General features: G+C 41.1%; 2 protein-coding genes across 2 annotated transcripts; one reads left to right on the top strand and one right to left on the bottom strand.

The window, feature by feature from the left end:
* Nucleotides 1-785: 785 nt before the first annotated feature.
* On the bottom strand, nt 786-2,681 carry LOC107305562 (tyrosine decarboxylase-like). Its single transcript, XM_015843626.2, has one exon. It carries the CDS (start codon nt 2,679-2,681, stop codon nt 1,095-1,097), a length of 1,587 nt encoding a protein of 528 aa, XP_015699112.2. The 3' UTR covers nt 786-1,094.
* A 10,659-nt stretch (nt 2,682-13,340) lies between these two features.
* Nucleotides 13,341-15,208, top strand: LOC102702600 (tryptamine hydroxycinnamoyltransferase 1-like). Its single transcript, XM_040528448.1, has 2 exons — nt 13,341-13,748; nt 13,838-15,208. Exons 1-2 carry the CDS (start codon nt 13,341-13,343, stop codon nt 14,765-14,767), a joined length of 1,338 nt encoding a protein of 445 aa, XP_040384382.1. The 3' UTR covers nt 14,768-15,208.
* The last annotated feature ends 3,337 nt before the right edge of the window (nt 15,209-18,545 follow it).

Here is an 18,545-nt window from a genome sequence, read left to right as displayed (position 1 = left end):
AATAAGTAGCTTCTCGGGGATCACCACAACAGTGGTCTTCAGCACTCGAGTGCACTTGAGAGTAGGTCCCCAGCCATCCTGGCGAGAATATTCCTTAGAGTCGTGACGGGCAAGCTTCCGTATTCTGACCTGGTCCGGATCGTCGACGGGGTGCCGTTAGTGCATAAGTGTCTTACTCGAATACCAAGGTCTCTTGATCGAACATGCCACGAGGGGTATGATACTCGAACACCAGGACATCTTGGCCGAACATGTCACGAGGGGCATGATACTCGAATACCAAAGCATCTTGGACGAATATGCCACAAGGGGCAGGATACTCGAATACTAAGGCATCTTGGCCGAACATGCCATGGAGGAATGATACTCGAACACGAAGGCATCTTGGCCGAACATGCCACGAGGGGCATGATACTCAAACACCAAGACATCTTAGCCGAACATGCCACGGAGGCATGATACTCGAATGCCTTCGAGGCTTGCTTTAGGGCGAATAGGATGGGAAGGAGGAGCCGGTACCAATAATATATGTGTCTACATTTATTACCATTCGTATGAATCTAGACAATGGTAGAAAGTCTTACACTGTGAAACGGAAGGAGTATCTTATATGAATTTGCCGATGAACAATATGATTGGAGAGGGTACTCATATAAGAAGTAATTAATGATATTGGTTTAAGCAATAACAGTGCGTGATTACCAATTCACTGTGTGGAATATATATCACCGTGCATCTTTCCAGAGCAATCATACACAAATATATACATAAAAAGTCCTCTTTATTTCTCTTATAATATTATTCATTTGGAAGGCACGTGGCCATATATACATCTTTTACCACCCTCGAATTTCGGAAATGAAGAGTGTACACTAGGTAAAAACAAATAAATAGATATATGATTTGATCGTGTAAAAAGAACAGTACATTTCATTGGTTGCATGTGTATGTATACGTACGCCGTACATCGCACTACGGTTTTTTTTTTTAATTACCGCCCTGTACATGCAAATATATGTGCTTGTGAATGGAAGCATTTTGCATATTTTTCACTGAGCAGATTTAATTATTTACCCGTGAATAAAATCACTCTCTTAGGCAGTAATCTCCATTTTGCGAAGGAGGAACGTGGCACGATCCTGCACGACCTTCCAGGCTTCGCGGACATGGCGCTCCTCCGTGAGCGTGCTCCCGACGGCGCACCGGAGCATGTACACGCCGCCGGCGTTGGCCGAGCTCATGTACGGCCCGGATTCGACGGCGTTCACCTCCTCGAGGAGCGTCCTGTTGAGCTCGTTGGCCGTCTTCTCGTGCTCCGGCGGTGGCCGGAGCCGGAAGCAGACGAGCGCGAACTGCCTCGTCGTCACCACCTCGAACCTCGCGTCGGCCCGCACCATGGCCTCGAACGCGGCGGCCATGCGGACGTGGGACCGGATGTGCTCGCGGAGGCGCTCGACGCCGTAGCACCGGAGCACCAGCCAGAGCTTGAGGGCGCGGAAGCGGCGGGTGAGGGTGACGCCCCAGTCCTTGTAGTCGACGACGTCGTGCCCCTCCGCCGCCGCGTCCTTGAGGATGTACTCCTGGTCCGTGCCCAGCGCCGCCAGCAGCGCCGACGGCGCCTTCACCCACATCACGCAGCAGTCGTTGTTGGCCAGGAGCCACTTGTGGGCGTTCATGCTGAACGAGTCGACGGCCTCGGCGCCGGCGATCGCGCCGCGGAACTCCGGGCACACCAGCGCCGACCCGGCGTAGGCCGCGTCGACGTGCACCCACACGCCGCGCGGCGCCGCGACGGCGCAAAGCTCGCGGATCGGGTCCACGGCGGTCGTCTGGGTGGTCCCGACCGTGGCGCACAGGAACAGGGGGACCAGGCCGGCGTCCACGTCGGCCTGCATGGCGGCGTGCAGCTCCGCCGGCGAGAGGGCGAACATGTCGTCGCGGTACGTCGGTATCTCGCGGCAGTGGTCCCGCCGGATGCCGGCGACGCGCGCCGCCTTGCGGAAGGCGAAGTGGGTCTGGTCGGAGCAGTAGACGACGAGATCGCTGATCCTGTCCTCGCCGATCTCCGCGAGCTTGCGGTCCCTCGCGGCGACGAGCGCGCAGAGGATGGCCTCGCACGAGGTCCCGAGCAGCGTGCCGCCGCCGCCGCCGGCGAACAGCAGGCACTCCGGCAGGTGAACCGCCTTGCCGAGCCAGTCGATGACCACCATCTCGAGCTCGGCGGCGGCGGGCGAGGCGGCCCACGTGAACGGCACGACGTTGATGCCGGCGGCCAGCGCCTCGCCGAGCGCCCCGACGGTGCTGCTCGACGCCGGGAAGTGCGCGAAGTGGCGGGGGCTCTGCCAGTGCGTCATCCCGGGAAGGATGACGTCCCGCACGTCCCTCAGCGCGGCGGCGAACGCGTCGGGCTCCTCCGGCCGCCACGGCGCCTCCGCGGGGAGGAGGCGGCGCAGGAAGCCAGGGCTGACGCTGGGGTGCACCGGGTACTCCCCCATCCCGTCGTAATAGTCAGCGATGAACTCCACCACCTGGTGACCCTGACGCCGGAACTCGTCCGCGTCGAGCAGCCGCGTAGACGCCGCAGCAGCCGTCTCAACGACCGAGACGGCGGCATTCTTCTGCACGACACCACCACCACTGACGACGACGGCGGCGGCGTGGCCGTACGACGGTGGCGCCATGTGTCTCACCGAATACGTGATCGATCGAGATTGCACTAAGTGGTTGCTAATTGGAGCAGTTAATTACTAGCTCGAGCTAGCTCTCTTCGATTAGTTAACAGCACATGCACTAGTGTAACTGCTAGTAGGAGGAGAGGAGAGATGAGATGATGATATTATGGCAAGCGCGCTGAGGCAGCTATTTATAGTGGTTTTGGAGAGGCTGCATGAGGGGTGTGAGCGATCACCAACCACGACGAAGCAAGTGCCATCTAAGTTTAACACTCCTGCTGTTTGGTAACAGTTTTGTGGTCTACTTTGTTTAGTGTGCAGGCATGGCTCTACGACTGGAATGTCGTCTCCCGTCAAAAAGGAGATGTAAACTCGATGACTACTATGGCTGCACGTTGTTTCCGGCTCCTGAATTTCAGGTTTTCGCGGCGGTCTCGTTTTCTTTCCGACTCCTACCTACACAATGGGTCCAGGTACAGAGAGTTTTCATGCAAAAATTCGGCATCTAATCAGTGTAAAGTCCTTCGGTTTAGATTATTCAGGTGCATGTGTATGCATGTAATGTGATTAAATATTTTTTTATGATAACACGGTACAACACAGACACTCACAACGCACACATACTCTCCCCTAAGCATGAACGCACGCACGCAAGCCCTCTCCCCTATGAGCACCTCCGAAGACTAGTCGGCACATCCTGAAGAGATTGACGAAGTCACCACAGCGAAAACACAAAGCCGTTAGAATCGTGGAATATTCGCTCCAACAAGAAGTCGAACCTAGTAACTTAAGTACTACTAAGACCTTGTAACCACTATAATATGTGATTAAACATTTTGATGTTAAAGAATACGCTAATTAATACATACTTGCATGCACGCCTTATATCATGGGACATAATAGTTATGCTTCATACTATGACATAGAGAGAGTCTGTATTCGGTTCGGTTAGATTTAGGGTAAGTTATTCGGCGTGAAAAACATAGTAATAGATCACTACATGATTAATTAATTATTAATTATAAAAAATAAAAATAGATTAATATGATATTTTAAAACAACTTTTCTATATTTTTTTGCAAGAAAAACATAATATTCAACCACTCGGAAAGCGTACGCATGAAAAATGAGATAATCTTGATAAGTGATAGGATCAGCGGAACACGACCAGAGTTAATTTAGTTATTTATACCCTTAAATAACTTTTAAAAAAAATCAGATAATACCTCCATCATGAAATCTCAAACACCCGTGAAGAATTTTAATCACATGCACGTCGTGTTGGCTTGTCCTGGTTGGTAGGCTGCCTTTCTGGCACTTGCCAAGCAAGCGTGCAAACTTCCAACCTGTGTCCGTTGGCTTTGACTGCTAGTGTGGAATGCGTCTACAAATCATGGAACTTTCCCGTGCTCGATCGATCTGTTGTATGTTGCCTTTTTGGTTTGTTTTTTGTAAAAGACGCTGTTTGTTCATTGATTTCTCCCATAATTCGGTCGATCGGTCAACGCAAATTTTGAATCTGTTCGTCGCAAAAAGGACCACGTGTGCGTGTGTGTGTTGGAGAGATTGGTGGAGATGGATATCGTATATATATTTTTTGGTCTGGCACATTATTACGCGTTGGTGATGGAAGAGCTTCGTCATTAATTACTCCCTGATTAATTTCGTTCTTTCGGAGAAACAAGCATATCTGCCACATATATATAGTACTGTTGGTACACGTCGGCAAGCTGGAATAATTATGGTTCTTATATCACTCGATCTGCTAGCCATGTCACATCGCAAATCTAAAAGATATTAAATAAGTTATAGAGTGAAGATATAGTTTGGTAGTATTTGACGAAACACGTACATACAAAGGGTTTTAATGAAAACTACGGTGCAGAATTTCTGCCTTTGTGCAAAAGACATGATTCACAAGTGTAAATGCATGCTTGTTCCGTCCAGCCATATAAAAATTTGAAGCATTTGATTTTCGTTGAAGAATATATATATATATATATATATATATATAAACAATTGTAGACAAATACTTGTGCATCAATCACCTCATATCAGAATCTTATCATATTAGCTCTAATTGTTCTTTCCCTTAATTTAACTATCCCTCCTTGAAGCAAGAACACCAAAACATTTTCTCCTTTGACATTAATCCCTAATAAGCAACGTAAAAATGATTCTATTGTTGGACGGATGGAATAATTAAATTTAGTTGTTTTATTGCACCATACATTTTCATTGAGTTTTCACGAAATGGTATTTTTCATCATTTTTCCTGTATAGTTCGTTTCATTGTTTAATAATAAACAATGTAGTTTGTCGTACACAAGCTCAGTCTGTAATCTTATTTTTACTAGAATTAGCACTATAGATTTTTTTTGATAGAAAATTGATCAAAAAGAGATGTCAAATTCAACTACACAGTATAACAACAGTGCAATTACAACGTAACCTAACATCTAATTACAATACAACTTGTGTGTAAGTCACATACCACTCGAATCTAATCCAAAAAATCGGCAATTTGTAAAGCTGTCTCTTCCTTTCCTGACCCCTTTTCAGGAGCACGCGTGACTTGATGAAATTCCAGGAGCAACCATTCCTAAAACTCGATGCACAACCCACCGCGAAAAATCGACAGATTTCTTCGTGATTTAATTTCTGTCGGCAATAGAATATCAAAACTGCTAAATATGTCTGGTGTTGCTAGATTACGATTACAGAGAAGAAAGCAAGGGGGGGAGGGGGGACTCAAATTTATACAAAAACAAGAAAGAGACCTGTGCAGCCTTCTAAATTTTAGGGGTCGATTACTAGTTTTACACAGTAGGGTTCCTTTAGATCATGCAAGTGCCATTCCACAAATAGCTTCATGGTTGTTAATTAATATCTCCAATTTTTTTTATTGTTGTTGTTTTTTGGAATCTGACCATTAGTCTTATTAAAAAATATATTATTTATTTTATTCTTATTTCATTTATTACTATATACACTTTAAGCAATACTTATAATTTGGTATATTTGTATAGAAATTTAAATAAAATAAATGATCAAATGTAGATCCAAAAGTAACCAACGTTAAATACAGAAAAAAAAAACCAGAGGGAGCGTAACTGTTGATGCCAAATCTATCAATATGGTGTGCTGAATATGCGCGAAGGTCTGCAAGTCTTTGCGTCGCTTTTAGTCCAACGGTGCAAGCCCTAAGTTCTTAAAATAGTTATGGTCATGCCAGTCAGTTTGATACTGTAACTGATAAGACGGAGAATAAAATAAGTCGGACTATAAACTTAATAAAGATAAAAGAAAACTACTAAATCTTACCTAATGAATAGATAAAATCAATATGTCATCCGATGGTCTTCACGATTCCTTATTAAATTCGAACTCTTCGAGACAAGGTTTCGTTAACCAAATCCACTAAGCAATCTTACTAAACATTAGCGTTAACATTAACAGTACATATGGATATAATGCACTATGGATATAATGCAAGTAGCTGATCCATACCATGCACCAAACGATGCAAAGTGTCGTGTACCAACCCACCCCACTAAAGATCTACACTTACTCCTGGCTTAGCTAGAACAGAACACAGGTTGTGCTAATTGTTTCTAATTTGCTTGTTCAAGAGTTGATGGTCGTCAAAAGTAAATGTGGACCCGACGGCGAATCGGCGACTCGAATATGCTTCTCACTCAATACAAAAACAAGTGCAGTTTGTCTCCAAAGTTGGTGGAGATCGAAAAAGTCTGTATTATATAGACCACTGTATATATATTATATGCAAGAATGTGCCAGTTTCGCCATACTCGTATCAAATGGGTTGGTGCAGAGTTAGTTTTGTCGCTCGATCTAGAAATGAAATTTTGACAAATGTTCATCCATCCATGCGGTAGCTGTGGTAGGTGTGTGATCTGCGCCATATTTCTCCCCCAATCACAATCCGCTTTCTAATCATTCAATTTAATCAAGATTTGAGCCACCTAAGATATAGAATCAGCAGCCTCGATCCCTCTCCCACTATTGTTAATCTGCGTCCTCACCGTCAGCATTCACACCGGCTTCAAATTTTTAATTTTGACCTCCTCAGTCAATGCAGATCTCAAGTCTCAACTACTCCAAAACGTAACGGCGTAATTTGCCATGCCACATGCATGATCATCTACACATGCAAACGGAGTGAAAGAGACGAGCAAACTGGCACAACTATGGCCCCGTTTAGTTCCCAAATTTTTTAGGGAGAGGGGTCATATCGACACGTACGATCACATATTTAAAATATTAAATGTAGTTTAATTATAAAATAAATTTTAGATTTCACATGGAAACCGTGAGACGAATCTTTCGAGTGGAATTAATCCGTTATTAGTACATGTTGATTAATGTAGCACTTATGGCTAATCCTGTATTATAGGCTCAAAAGATTCGTTTTACGATTTTCCAGATAACTAGGTAATTAGTTTTAATTTTTATCTATATTTAATGCTATATTTAGGTGTCTAGAGATTCGATGTGATGTTTTTGGAAAAAAAATTAGGAACTGAACAGGGCCAATATATGATGTACTGATTGAAATTATCTAAACTGTATCACCACCAACTCCTTATTTTTTTTATCTATACTCTATTTTTAAAAGAAAAATAATTGTGGATTCCATATAATAACCCTTCCCACTAACGCTAGAAAAGAACCATGAGATTAATTAATAGACCCATATGGCAATAACAGATATATATAACAATTAAAATATGACATATACAAAAAATAATGTAATAACATGTTATGTTATTTTTAAATTAAATCCCGTTGCAATGCACGGGCAATGTGCTAGTAATATATACATTTTCGTTGTAATTTTGTAGATGTTTTGGCAATGTTTTGTTTTAATTTGTAAATGACCGAGCTGCTAGTTTGTTTGTTAACAAATTTGCTGTGCCTGATGTTATTTTTTCATTTGAGAATTTCGGTAAATCATGTATACAGAATTTTACTAATCTAGGATAAAAAAACATGTGGAATAAAGTATACTTCCTGTGTTCCTCCATTTCATGTTATAAGTACCTTAGGACGATTGTCCTAAGTTAAACCTCTATTTCTTTGAAAAAAATTATTAAAGTAATTTACTAAATCCACCTTAGTCTCATTAATTATTCTTTTAGAGTATATTTCTAATGTATTTTGAAATGCTAAGATCAATGACTTACTACAAACCTAAAATAACCTATATGTGTATGAGGCAGAGAGAGTAAATAGTTATAAAATTATAATTAATAATTATGGTAAAATAAACATGTTAAACAAGCCATACACCTCATTTGTATTACTACCTCCGTCCAAGTTATAAGGGATTGGGACTATTCACTTATAAATTTATGACCATTCATCTTATTCAAAAATTTAGTGCAAATATAAAAATTTATTAGTAATATTTAAACTACTTTTAATAATAATAATAATAAATAATACTTTGAAATTTTTTGAATAAGATAAGTAGTCGTTGCAAGGAAAGTCAAAATCTCTTATAATTTGAGAGAAGAGAAGTTGTCCAATCATTATATTTTCCCAAGAGAAAAAAGAAACCACTCTAAAAAAAACTTACCACGACCCACAAAAAACAACGAAGAGAAAACTAAACCCCATAAACCATTTATCTGTCTTTCGTCCTAATAGGACGCACGTGCCTATATATCACTAGTATGCCAAACATGTTGTTATATACTCTTTCTAGTTTCTTATTTAACGTCGCTGACTTTTAGATTTATATTTGATCATTCTTTTTTAAAAAAATTACATAATTATAATTATCTTTTGTGATTTTTTTATCATCAAATACGCTTTAAAAATAATTGCATAAAATTTGTAATAAGATGAATGATCAAACATGAATTAAAAATTAATAGTGTCAAATAAAACAATAAAGGGAGCATATTGATGACGTAAATTTGAAGAAAAAGATGACTGCCTTTTATCGTGATTATTTGTCGAAAGATATATGGTCGACAGATCGTATGAATGTCGGCAACACATAAGCAAACGAAAAGATGACGGTGAATATTTCCTATTGATCATTTTTCTTCTTCTTAATCCTTAAGCATAAATACAGATATGTTTGACCTCAACTCTCAAGTGTGATACGCTGAGAGAGAGAGACCACCAGTCGGTAGTTAACATATGCCTTAAAGACCAATATAACCTGCAACCTAGTCAGATTAAAACGACGCAAATAGATATTGCAATCTGTAAACATTTACTTACGGTGTCGAGATGTCTATGTACCAGAAACGTTTGAATCGGAACCTTTGGCCGGATCATTACTGCTCAAATGAGAGTTAGCAGAACTTTTACTACAAATTACGGCGAATGTTACTGCCATAATCTTACACCTGACGTTGTATGAATTCTAGCACAATGTGGCCTCAACAGCGGTAGTACTGCATATAAGAGCAAATATAATAGCGGGCTATAAGCTGGCTAAATGCTTATGTGGAGGAGAGAAGGAATGAGAGAGAGTGTAAGTAGGTTGTAAGTTTGTAGCCAGTTTAGACGCAAGAAACAAAAAACTATGTGAAAGTGACATGTAGAGGTAACTAGTACATAAGTGGGCTAATATAGCCAGCTTGTTGGCTATATTATTAGGCTTCTCTAAGTACATAGGTGCCAGTTCGAAAGTACACTAGCAAAAGGTGGATATTGATGTCGGTTATAGAGCCGACATCTATACATCGTACCCGAGGCAAAGAAAAAAAAAAGAAAGTAAAAGAGCATTCGGGCATCCTCCTCCCAAACCCTAGATATCATACCGAAGCAAACAATAAGAAGGAAGAACAGAGGAACACCAGCTCTATCATGTACGAGACAATTATGAACCAAGGGAATGAGGTAAACATGATTTGGGGAACACCAGCTCTAATTTACTCGTTTGATGGCGGAGAGGGAGACGTGGGGAAGCGGAGAGGAGCAGGGTGGCTGGATCCAGCGTTGTGGTGGCCCTCAACCTTGACGTGCCAGAACAAAAGAAACAGATCATTAAAGGCGATAAAATTCACCGTAAACATGGGAGGATATCCTGCTTTTGCACAAGGAGCCAACCATGGGTGATTGTTTGACTTGTTCATGAAACAAAATCGAAAGGTATATTTATAAATAAAAATTTTATCTTCGTGTTTTTAACAATATAAAAGCCAAGAGTAAAAAATAAATTTTGTTGAAAAATATTAAAATCTACTCTAAATTTAAGGTGTAAAACTAAAATTTTATATTGTAAACATAAGCTGAAGCGAGAAGATGTGACTCTATATATGCGTGCATCCATGTATCTATACTTTCATACTATATTAATCAGATAATTTTGGAGGAACCTTTACGTTAATATTAGAAAAACCGTTTGCTTGAGATACACACTACTTATCATTATTCCACACTGATAAGGCACTATATGCATCTGTCTGAAAATTTTATAGATATGGGTCTGAAAATTTTATAGATATGTTCGAAAATTGCTATGTGTCTGAATATTTTTTTCAATATACAGATAGTGTCATGGTGATCAGCCTAGGTCATCTTAAAAGGGTATTCTTACCAAAGATTACCATACCAACTATTCATCAATCCAAATAAAAAACTGGTTCACCAAATCCAACTCCTATCCCTCTAACCAAACAAATTATGTCACTCATGCCATGTATGGCTATATCTCATCCATACTTGACCATAAACCAAACACATCCTTAGCTAATTAGCTGGGAGCAACAGGCTATGATGGCTTGATGACAATATGAGAATTCTGAGGTGACGTCATATTTATAAACAAGAAATAATTTTTAAATAAAATTTTTATATAAGTGTTTTTGGCGATCTAAAAGTAAAGACTATAGATAAACTATGATTAAAAAGCCTCAAAATCAACTTCAAATTTAATGTTAAAAATTTAAATTTTGGCTTATAAGCATAAGTAGAAGCAAAAAGATAGGAGTGGAACTCCATCGAATATTTCAACTTATGAATATATCAGAGTTAAGGAATTTAGTTTCCTCCAAAGTTTATTCTAGATAGTTATATATAATAACGGTAGGGATTTGTCTTGGTAATAAGGTAGGCATATCACTTATTTTACAGTTGAAGAGTCACTTATTTTACAGTTGAAGTAGCTGGAGTACTTAATGTTGTGATGTATGAATAATTGAGACAGGTCTATGAAAGATTCGTGTAAACATATCAATTGCTACGTTTGCCCGGCCCCCTGGTTAACTGAAGGCGCTGTTTCTTTCCTGAACCCAGCTTATGATGGAACTTCACACTATCTTCTTTAGAATGGGATTGGAATTTGACTTGAATACGCAACTCACAATAATGATGGAGTTGTACATATATTATGTGATGTTATGATGTTTATTTTCAGAAATCAGGTTGTGTAACACAGCTACTAGGTATGGCTTCTACTTAAAAAAAACATGTACAACTAACATTATTGTCTCGTACCTTTATAAAGAAACACTATTATTAGAAAGACACGGGGACAAGTGAATCATTAATTGCTTTTGAATGTAGATAACCTGCTATCATCCATCCCATTAGGGCATGTACAATGGTGACAACATGATCGTCTATATATTCACATCAGATTAATATCCTACGTGGCATCATTGACTTAAGAAAACATGATCATTTTCTGTTTGTTCGTCTATGGCTTAGACACATGTTCCCAAGTTACACACAATATTTTTAGAGAAAAACTTCATACATTGGTTGTATGTAACAAATATAAAACACAAAAAATAATACATTAAATATAGTGCAGACAACCAAATAGATAGCATATTATATCTTATCTATTTAGGTGTCTATAAATGTTAAATAGGACAATACTTGTCTACGTTGTTGTACATGTTCTTGTATTCCTCTCGTATAGTATTATACAATCTCGGACCAGATACATCTATAAAAACAAACGATTTTATAGAGAATCATCATTTCTCTATTTTCTTCCCATGAATTTCTTTATTCCCGTAACTGTGAATTGTGAATTGATTGTACCTACCTAAATAAATGTTAGTGCTCTAGGGAGCACAATTGCTAGAGGTGGTGTTCCAACCCTAAGTTTTTATGGATTCGTTTTTTGTTAATGGGGTTGACCCCAAGTCCATAATGTCTTAAAACAAAGAGGCTATACACAAACTTTGATTTTTTTTCCCCCTCTGTTTCGAAACTTTGTGTAGAACTCCATTCTATCTCTCTAACAAAAAAATAGGGTTGTGCCCCAGTTGAACACTCCCGTCGATTGGAGAACCCTCGTTGATTCTAAAGTCCGTTCACAAAGTAGGCGTCCTTTTAACGATCTAGCATTTTTAATGTGCCGCTTAACCCTATTTTCAAATTAGCTTTGCTCTTCTTGATGCTTCATGTTTTATTTCCTGCTGAAAGGCCTTGATATTCTAACATTCTTCAACTGAATGCAGATGGTAGGAAGACAATTTGACAATGAATTATCATTACTCCTGGCGAAGTCACAAGAACCTATACTTTTCATTATAAACTCGATAAACCAGAAAAAATATATTGTTTTGCGAAAAAAATCTTTAGACCCATAAAAAATAGAATTTATGACTATGGAAATTCTCGAGTGAGTGGAGCTTCTGGACAGTAGCACCAGGTAGCAAGTTTTTCGCCACCTCTATAGACCTAATATCAATTAGGCGTTGTAGCCTAAGGGTGAGTGTGAGAGTGAGGGAAATAGAATAAGAAGATAAGGGAAAATAAGTTATTAGCTATGGCAACATGAAAATTGTGTATTAATATAATTTGTTAAAGCAACTATTAGATAAATATTTTTTTTCAATAACAAATGTACCGTTTAGTGGCCTTTAAGGGTTGCTCACCAAGAATCATGGGTGAAAATTCTTTATTTAAACTACATGGTTCACTATAATCAAAGATCCGTATTGATATGATTCACATATTTCTTTGATTCACCTTCCATATAAAAATTATTGTGGTTTTTTCAATCCGTACCAACAATATTTTCCAAGTATAAATCAATGAAAATAAACAAATCATAGTACCTCCAACACAGCCGGGCTAGACAAAGACATCCATTTCAAAGTTAGGCAACAACAAGATCAGTGGTGAGGTAGATTGTCTATTTTCGTCGATCAGTAGTGCTGACCAGTGCATTCTCTCAGCGGTCAAAAGGCCGGTCAACATCGCCGTTTTTTTTCTAAAGACATGCCACATCACATTTTAGTTCACCGAAGACGAGCGAGCTCATGTCCACGTCCGTCGTACCTTAAAAAACTCTGAATGACGCTGTGCGTGCGGTTGGTGGAGAGATATGTTCAGAGATACGAAAAAATAAACTAAACAGTATAATTACACGTGAAAAATAATTTATAAATAGGATTATAAATAAGATTTTATATACGTGTTTTTAGCAATCTGAAAGCAAAGGCTAGCAAATACATGATATTGACAAAAAAAATTCAAAATCAAGTCTAAAGTAAAAATTAAAAGTTTTGATAGTATAAGAAGAAGCCGAAAGACAAATAGAATGCCTACGTGCGACCGGTTGGTGAGGATAGAGATTTGCCCTATATATACACCTGCTTCATTACTCCCAATGCAAACAAATCACACACACACGTTAACTCTAGCAACGAGCACGTAGCTCCGATGGCTGTGACAGTAGAGATCACGAAGAGTGAGGTGATCAGGCCGTCGCCGGCGTCGTGCGGCGACGCCGGCGGCGCCAGGTCGTCCCCGCTGACCGTGTTCGACCGTGCGGCCATGGACATGTACATCCCTTCCGTCTACGCGTGGAGGAACGCCGGCGGCGGCGCGGAGGCGGTGGCAGAAGCGCCGCCGTCCAACCGCGCGATCAAGCTCGGGCTGGCCGCCGTGCTGCCCAGGTTCCCGCACCTCGCCGGGAGGTTCGACGTCGACGCGCGCGGGCGGAGGTGCTTCGACCTCAACGACGCCGGGGTGTTCGTCTTCGAGGCCGCCGCGTCGGGCACCCTCGCCGACGCGCTGGCGCACGACGTCGCCGCGCACGTCAACGAGCTCTACCCCAAGGCCGACACGGTGATTGATTAATTAGACCGGTTGCAAAACGGAATTGCTAATTATCGAGCTAGATTTTTGACATGGATGCATGAATTGTTGCGTCGCAGGAGCGCGCCGACGAGCCGCTGTTCCAAGTGCAGCTGACGCGGTACACGTGCGGCGGGCTGGTGATCGGCGCAACCGCCCACCACCACATCGCCGACGGCCAGTCCTTCAGCGTCTTCTTCGTCGCGTGGGCGGCGGCCGTGCGCACCGGCGGGGCCATGCTCCCGACGCCGTTCCTCGACCGCGGGGCCGTCGCTGTGCCGTCCCGGGTCCCGGCGCCGGTGTTCGACCACCGCAACATCGAGTTCAGCGCCGAGCGCGGCGGGCGAAACTCCCGCGCCACCCTCCCGCTGGACAGAATTCAGAATCTCGCCGTGCACTTCCCCGACGAGTTCGTCGCCCGGCTCAAGGCCCAGGTGGGCGTGCGGTGCAGCACGTTCCGTTGCCTCCTGGCGCACGCCTGGAAGAAGATCACCGCCGCGAGGGGGCTCCCGCCGGAGGCGTTCACGCAGGTCAGGGTCGCCGTCGACTGCCGCGGCCGCACCACCCCGCCGGTGCCGAGGGACTACTTCGGGAACATGGTGCTCTGGGCGTTCCCGAGGATGCAGGTCGGGCAGCTCCTCTCCGCCAGCTACGCCGCGGTGGCCGGCGTCATCAGCGACGCCGTGGCGCGCGTCGACGAGCGGTACATCCGATCGTTCGTGGACTTCGGCGAGGCGACCGGCGAGGAGGAGGAGCTGGCGGCGACGGCGGCGGAGCCCGGGACGGTGCTGTGCCCGGACCTGGAGGTGGACAGCTGGCTAGGGTTCCGGTTCCACGAGCTGGACTTCGGCGGCGGGCCGCCGTGCGCGTTCCTGACGCCCGACGTGCCCATCGAGGGGATCTTCATCTTCGTGCCGTCGTGCGCCGGGAAGGGCGGCATCGAGATGTTCGTCGCCCTCCAGGACACCCACGTCGAGGCCTTCAGGGAGATATGCTACTCCTTGGACTGATCCATCACGAATTTTGCCGAAACATATCTGAATGGATGAATGAATATGCACCGGAAACATTATAACGAACCGCGATTTAAATTCGCAAAATAGTTTAAAAGATAAGTATAAAAAAGGTTAGCTTTTTAATCATAAAAATTGTCGAATGTTCTATAGTCATTCATATAAATCATTGCTCGATTGGATGATCACATACTGTGGATGTGTAGAGCTCGTCTACAAATAGACTATACTATACGTACATATATCGGCCAATTAAACCAAGAATTAGCAAATTAGGCATCGGGAGGGTTATATATATGGATAAGAAGAAAAGAGAGAGATTAAGATATGCTTGGGAGATGGAGCGACAGAAAGATGCTATTGCAAGATAAAGATGGCAAAGTTGACAACGATGGAATTGGTAGCAACACCAGATCGTGAAAGCTGAATCAAAATAGAAAGACAAGGATTTGCTTGCTGAAAATAAGTTATATGTATGTATATATATAAACTCATCCTAATCACCCATTAATCCTCGATCGAAGGCAATAGCAATTAAAACATGTCACTATATATCCGCAAGACATTAAGCAACTTATTCGTATTACTGGACAACAGGAATGCTGCGGTTTCACCTAGTTATTACGTCAGGAACATAACAGTAATTGCTTGTGTAGCTGGACTTGCAAAACTCTTAACCCATAAGTTTTTCCAAGAAAAAATAGGTGAACAGAGAGTTACAGGGTCTGAAATACTACTGCGTAATCTATGTCTGTTGATTCGTGAGTATATAGATGGATGTGCTAATTGTTGGAATCGTAGTTTGGGCCTTAGCTCAAAGGAAAAATAATTCTTAAGAAAATCTCAAAATTCCATCTCATAAAAAGTGTCCATCTAATCTCACCTTACTTATTCTAGAAGATGGTGACCATATTATAAGGGAGAGTGGTATTCTAGCCATTTAAGCAATGGTGTGAGAGGGAACTAGAGAACCATATGTGTGTGCTCGCTCGCTTGCTTGGCTAGGCCGGATTGTGCATGGATGGCATATGACATGCACATGATGGTCTTTCAAAACGGGCTCATCGTGCTTGCGCAGATGCAACTTCTTTTTACCGTTTGTCGGATATGTTACATGTGTCTTATCTAGTTTGGTTATGAGTTGTATAGATAATTCAGGAGCTTAAATCTCTTTATAAATACTGAGTTGACGCTACGCAGCATATGCAAAATTAACTAAGGTTTACTACTTCCTCTGTACTGTACCATCGCAAGTGGTCTACTCCGAACTGTCGCCTTTGATTTGTTGCAACGGGATAAGATATATAAGGTTTGGGAAGCACTGCCCGTGATTCCTCGCTATTCATCCACCACAACGCGTCTTTCTTCTTCGGCTATGGCACGAAACCATCAACATGTGTTGCCGCACGAGGTTCAAACGACAACTGTAGCGAATGCTCCAGTTCAAAAGCGACGGTACGTTTCAGTTATGTTACTTATATTCGATCTATTCATTGTAGTGTTTTAATTCATATGTCTAGATTATATCAGATGGTTCAATATCTTGATTTATTTATGGAATAAATTAAATCTACATGTGCTTATATTTTCAAAAGTAATGTTACCGTAGAAAGGCCGGCATGTTTTAATATCGATGATTCCAATATTTTGTATTGACCTGGACATGCATATGTATATTGATTTGGATGAGTTGGTTCGCTTCCTCTCTTTTAGATCATCAACCTTACAAAGCTACTCCCCTGTCCTAAAATAAATTAATCTTTTACATTTTACCTACCATGTTTGATTCTTTGTCTTATTTAAAAAATTTTTACGATTAACATTTTTATTTTTATTATATGATAAGTCATGAATAGTAATTTACATGTGACTATTTTTTTAATTTCTTTAATAAATTTCAAATAAGACGGATGGTCAAAACACTTGACAGAAATGGTTAAAAATTTGTCAAATTTAGGGACGGAGGGAGTACATTCTTTTGTTCATTGAAGATGAATGATAAAAAATATTTTATATTTATGATAGCTATTTCATAGTAAAAAAATAAAATTAAATAATATAAATGTGAAAATCTATTTGATTTTAAAATAAGAGAACAACTTTTATATAAAATATTTTTAAGAAAAATTTAACGTTCAGCTAGCAGTTTAGAAAATGTGCTGGGGCCTAAAAAAACCGAGTAATCATTTGTTCGCACGAAAGCAGCCAACTGCCGGTGGATTTATTAGTGGTACTCGTAACTACCTGAAGTGCCGTGCTGATTTGACCTAGCACAGACGAGGCTTGCGATGAACCCGTGTTTTACGCCCCCCAAAATGTACTAATGTGCAGCCGGGAAATTGGTAGGGCCCATTACAACAAACGAGCACCGATCTATCTCGGCTGCAATAAGATGAAAAAAAAAGCATCAAGCTATATATATATATAGACGTGGGATCTATATGGAAATAAAATATTGATGTTGCCTCTACGTACACAATGAATATATGTTATTTAATTTCTAAGTACCGGCGGATGTATATGCCTAGCTATCAAATTTTTTGGCATCACTTACCACAGTGATGCCTAAAACTTCCCTACCCTCTTTAAGCATGTGGAGAGGGCCTCAATAGTTTTCCTAGGTTTATCGGGAGGAGTATGAATGTAGGTTAATTATCCGACACCAAAAAACTCATAGATTAATATATAATTAATTAATTATTAATTACAAAATATATATAATAGATTAACATGATTTTTAAAACAACTTTTTTATAAAATATTTTCGTAAGATATCTTAGTGTCAGAAATTAACGTATAGTTCGGGAGCGTCTGCCTGAAAGCCGAGGAAATATGAGGTAAGATAACTTAGTGCCGAACGGACCCAAGACATTGAGATTAATACGTCTGAATACAGTAATGAAACCTATCTTAGAACGTAGTAAGACCTCTGACTTAACGCCGTTAGTAGAAATTAACGCGTTGTGATGTTTTGAGAACTGTAGGAAAAAAATGAAAACAGTGGCATTTGAGTAATTTTGGGCAAAAAAACAATAGCGCATTGCTCAGTAGTGGAGTAGCATAAACTGTAATGATGATTATGCCCTTGCCACTTTTAACTCCCTCCATTTAACGCCGTCCACTTCTAGTTATATAAATGTTTAATCATTTATTTTATTTAAAAAATTAGATAAATCTTAATTATTATGTACGATTTGATTTATTAATGATATATTTTAAGTATGATTAATTTATAATTTTGTATATTTGTATGAAATTTTTAATTGTGATAAATGGTTAAACGTAAATTCAAAATTGAACAGTGAGAGTATTTATTTGCATTTAGGTGGCAAACATTTGCAAAAAGATAAAAGCTTTTGACAAAGTTTGGAACAGAGATGACAACGTTGCAATCACTTCGCCTGCGCATAATCGAAAATTAAATATTCTGAAGAAAATGAAAAGCCAATCTCAGCGAAACCATAAAACAAAGCTTAATGACAAAACCAAACAAATTATGTGGAGAAAATATCATCTATTAATCCATCATGAATTCGTGATCACGCTGCTAATACCCAAAAAAAATCGCAATAAAAACGTCACAAAACTTTCTTGGTAAAAGACAAAATGCAAATCGTATTATGAATTAATCCAAGCCACGACCTTTTTCGCGCGCCGGCTCGCTAGCTTTGGCGCCGCCGCCAGCGTCGCACGCCGGCGACAGCGCGGACGGCGGCGTCGGCGACGGCGGTAGCCTGGACGAGAACCACCGGTGCTTGAACGCGTCGCTGTCCGC

Source organism: Oryza brachyantha, chromosome 10 (genome assembly GCF_000231095.2).
Source record: "Oryza brachyantha chromosome 10, ObraRS2, whole genome shotgun sequence".
In the NCBI taxonomy this organism is placed as follows: Eukaryota; Viridiplantae; Streptophyta; class Magnoliopsida; order Poales; family Poaceae; genus Oryza; species Oryza brachyantha.
Note: the sequence above shows the minus strand (reverse complement) of the source record. Positions and strands in the feature narration are given on the sequence as shown.

Bases quoted from the DNA above. Each gene is read 5' to 3' on its own strand.
- LOC102702600 (XM_040528448.1), top strand. From the start codon at position 13,341: ATGGCTGTGACAGTAGAGATCACGAAGAGTGAGGTGATCAGGCCGTCG. The intron at 13,749-13,837 runs GTGATTGATTAA...GTTGCGTCGCAG, and splicing joins TCTACCCCAAGGCCGACACG to GAGCGCGCCGACGAGCCGCT.
- LOC107305562 (XM_015843626.2), bottom strand. From the start codon at position 2,681: ATGGCGCCACCGTCGTACGGCCACGCCGCCGCCGTCGTCGTCAGTGGT.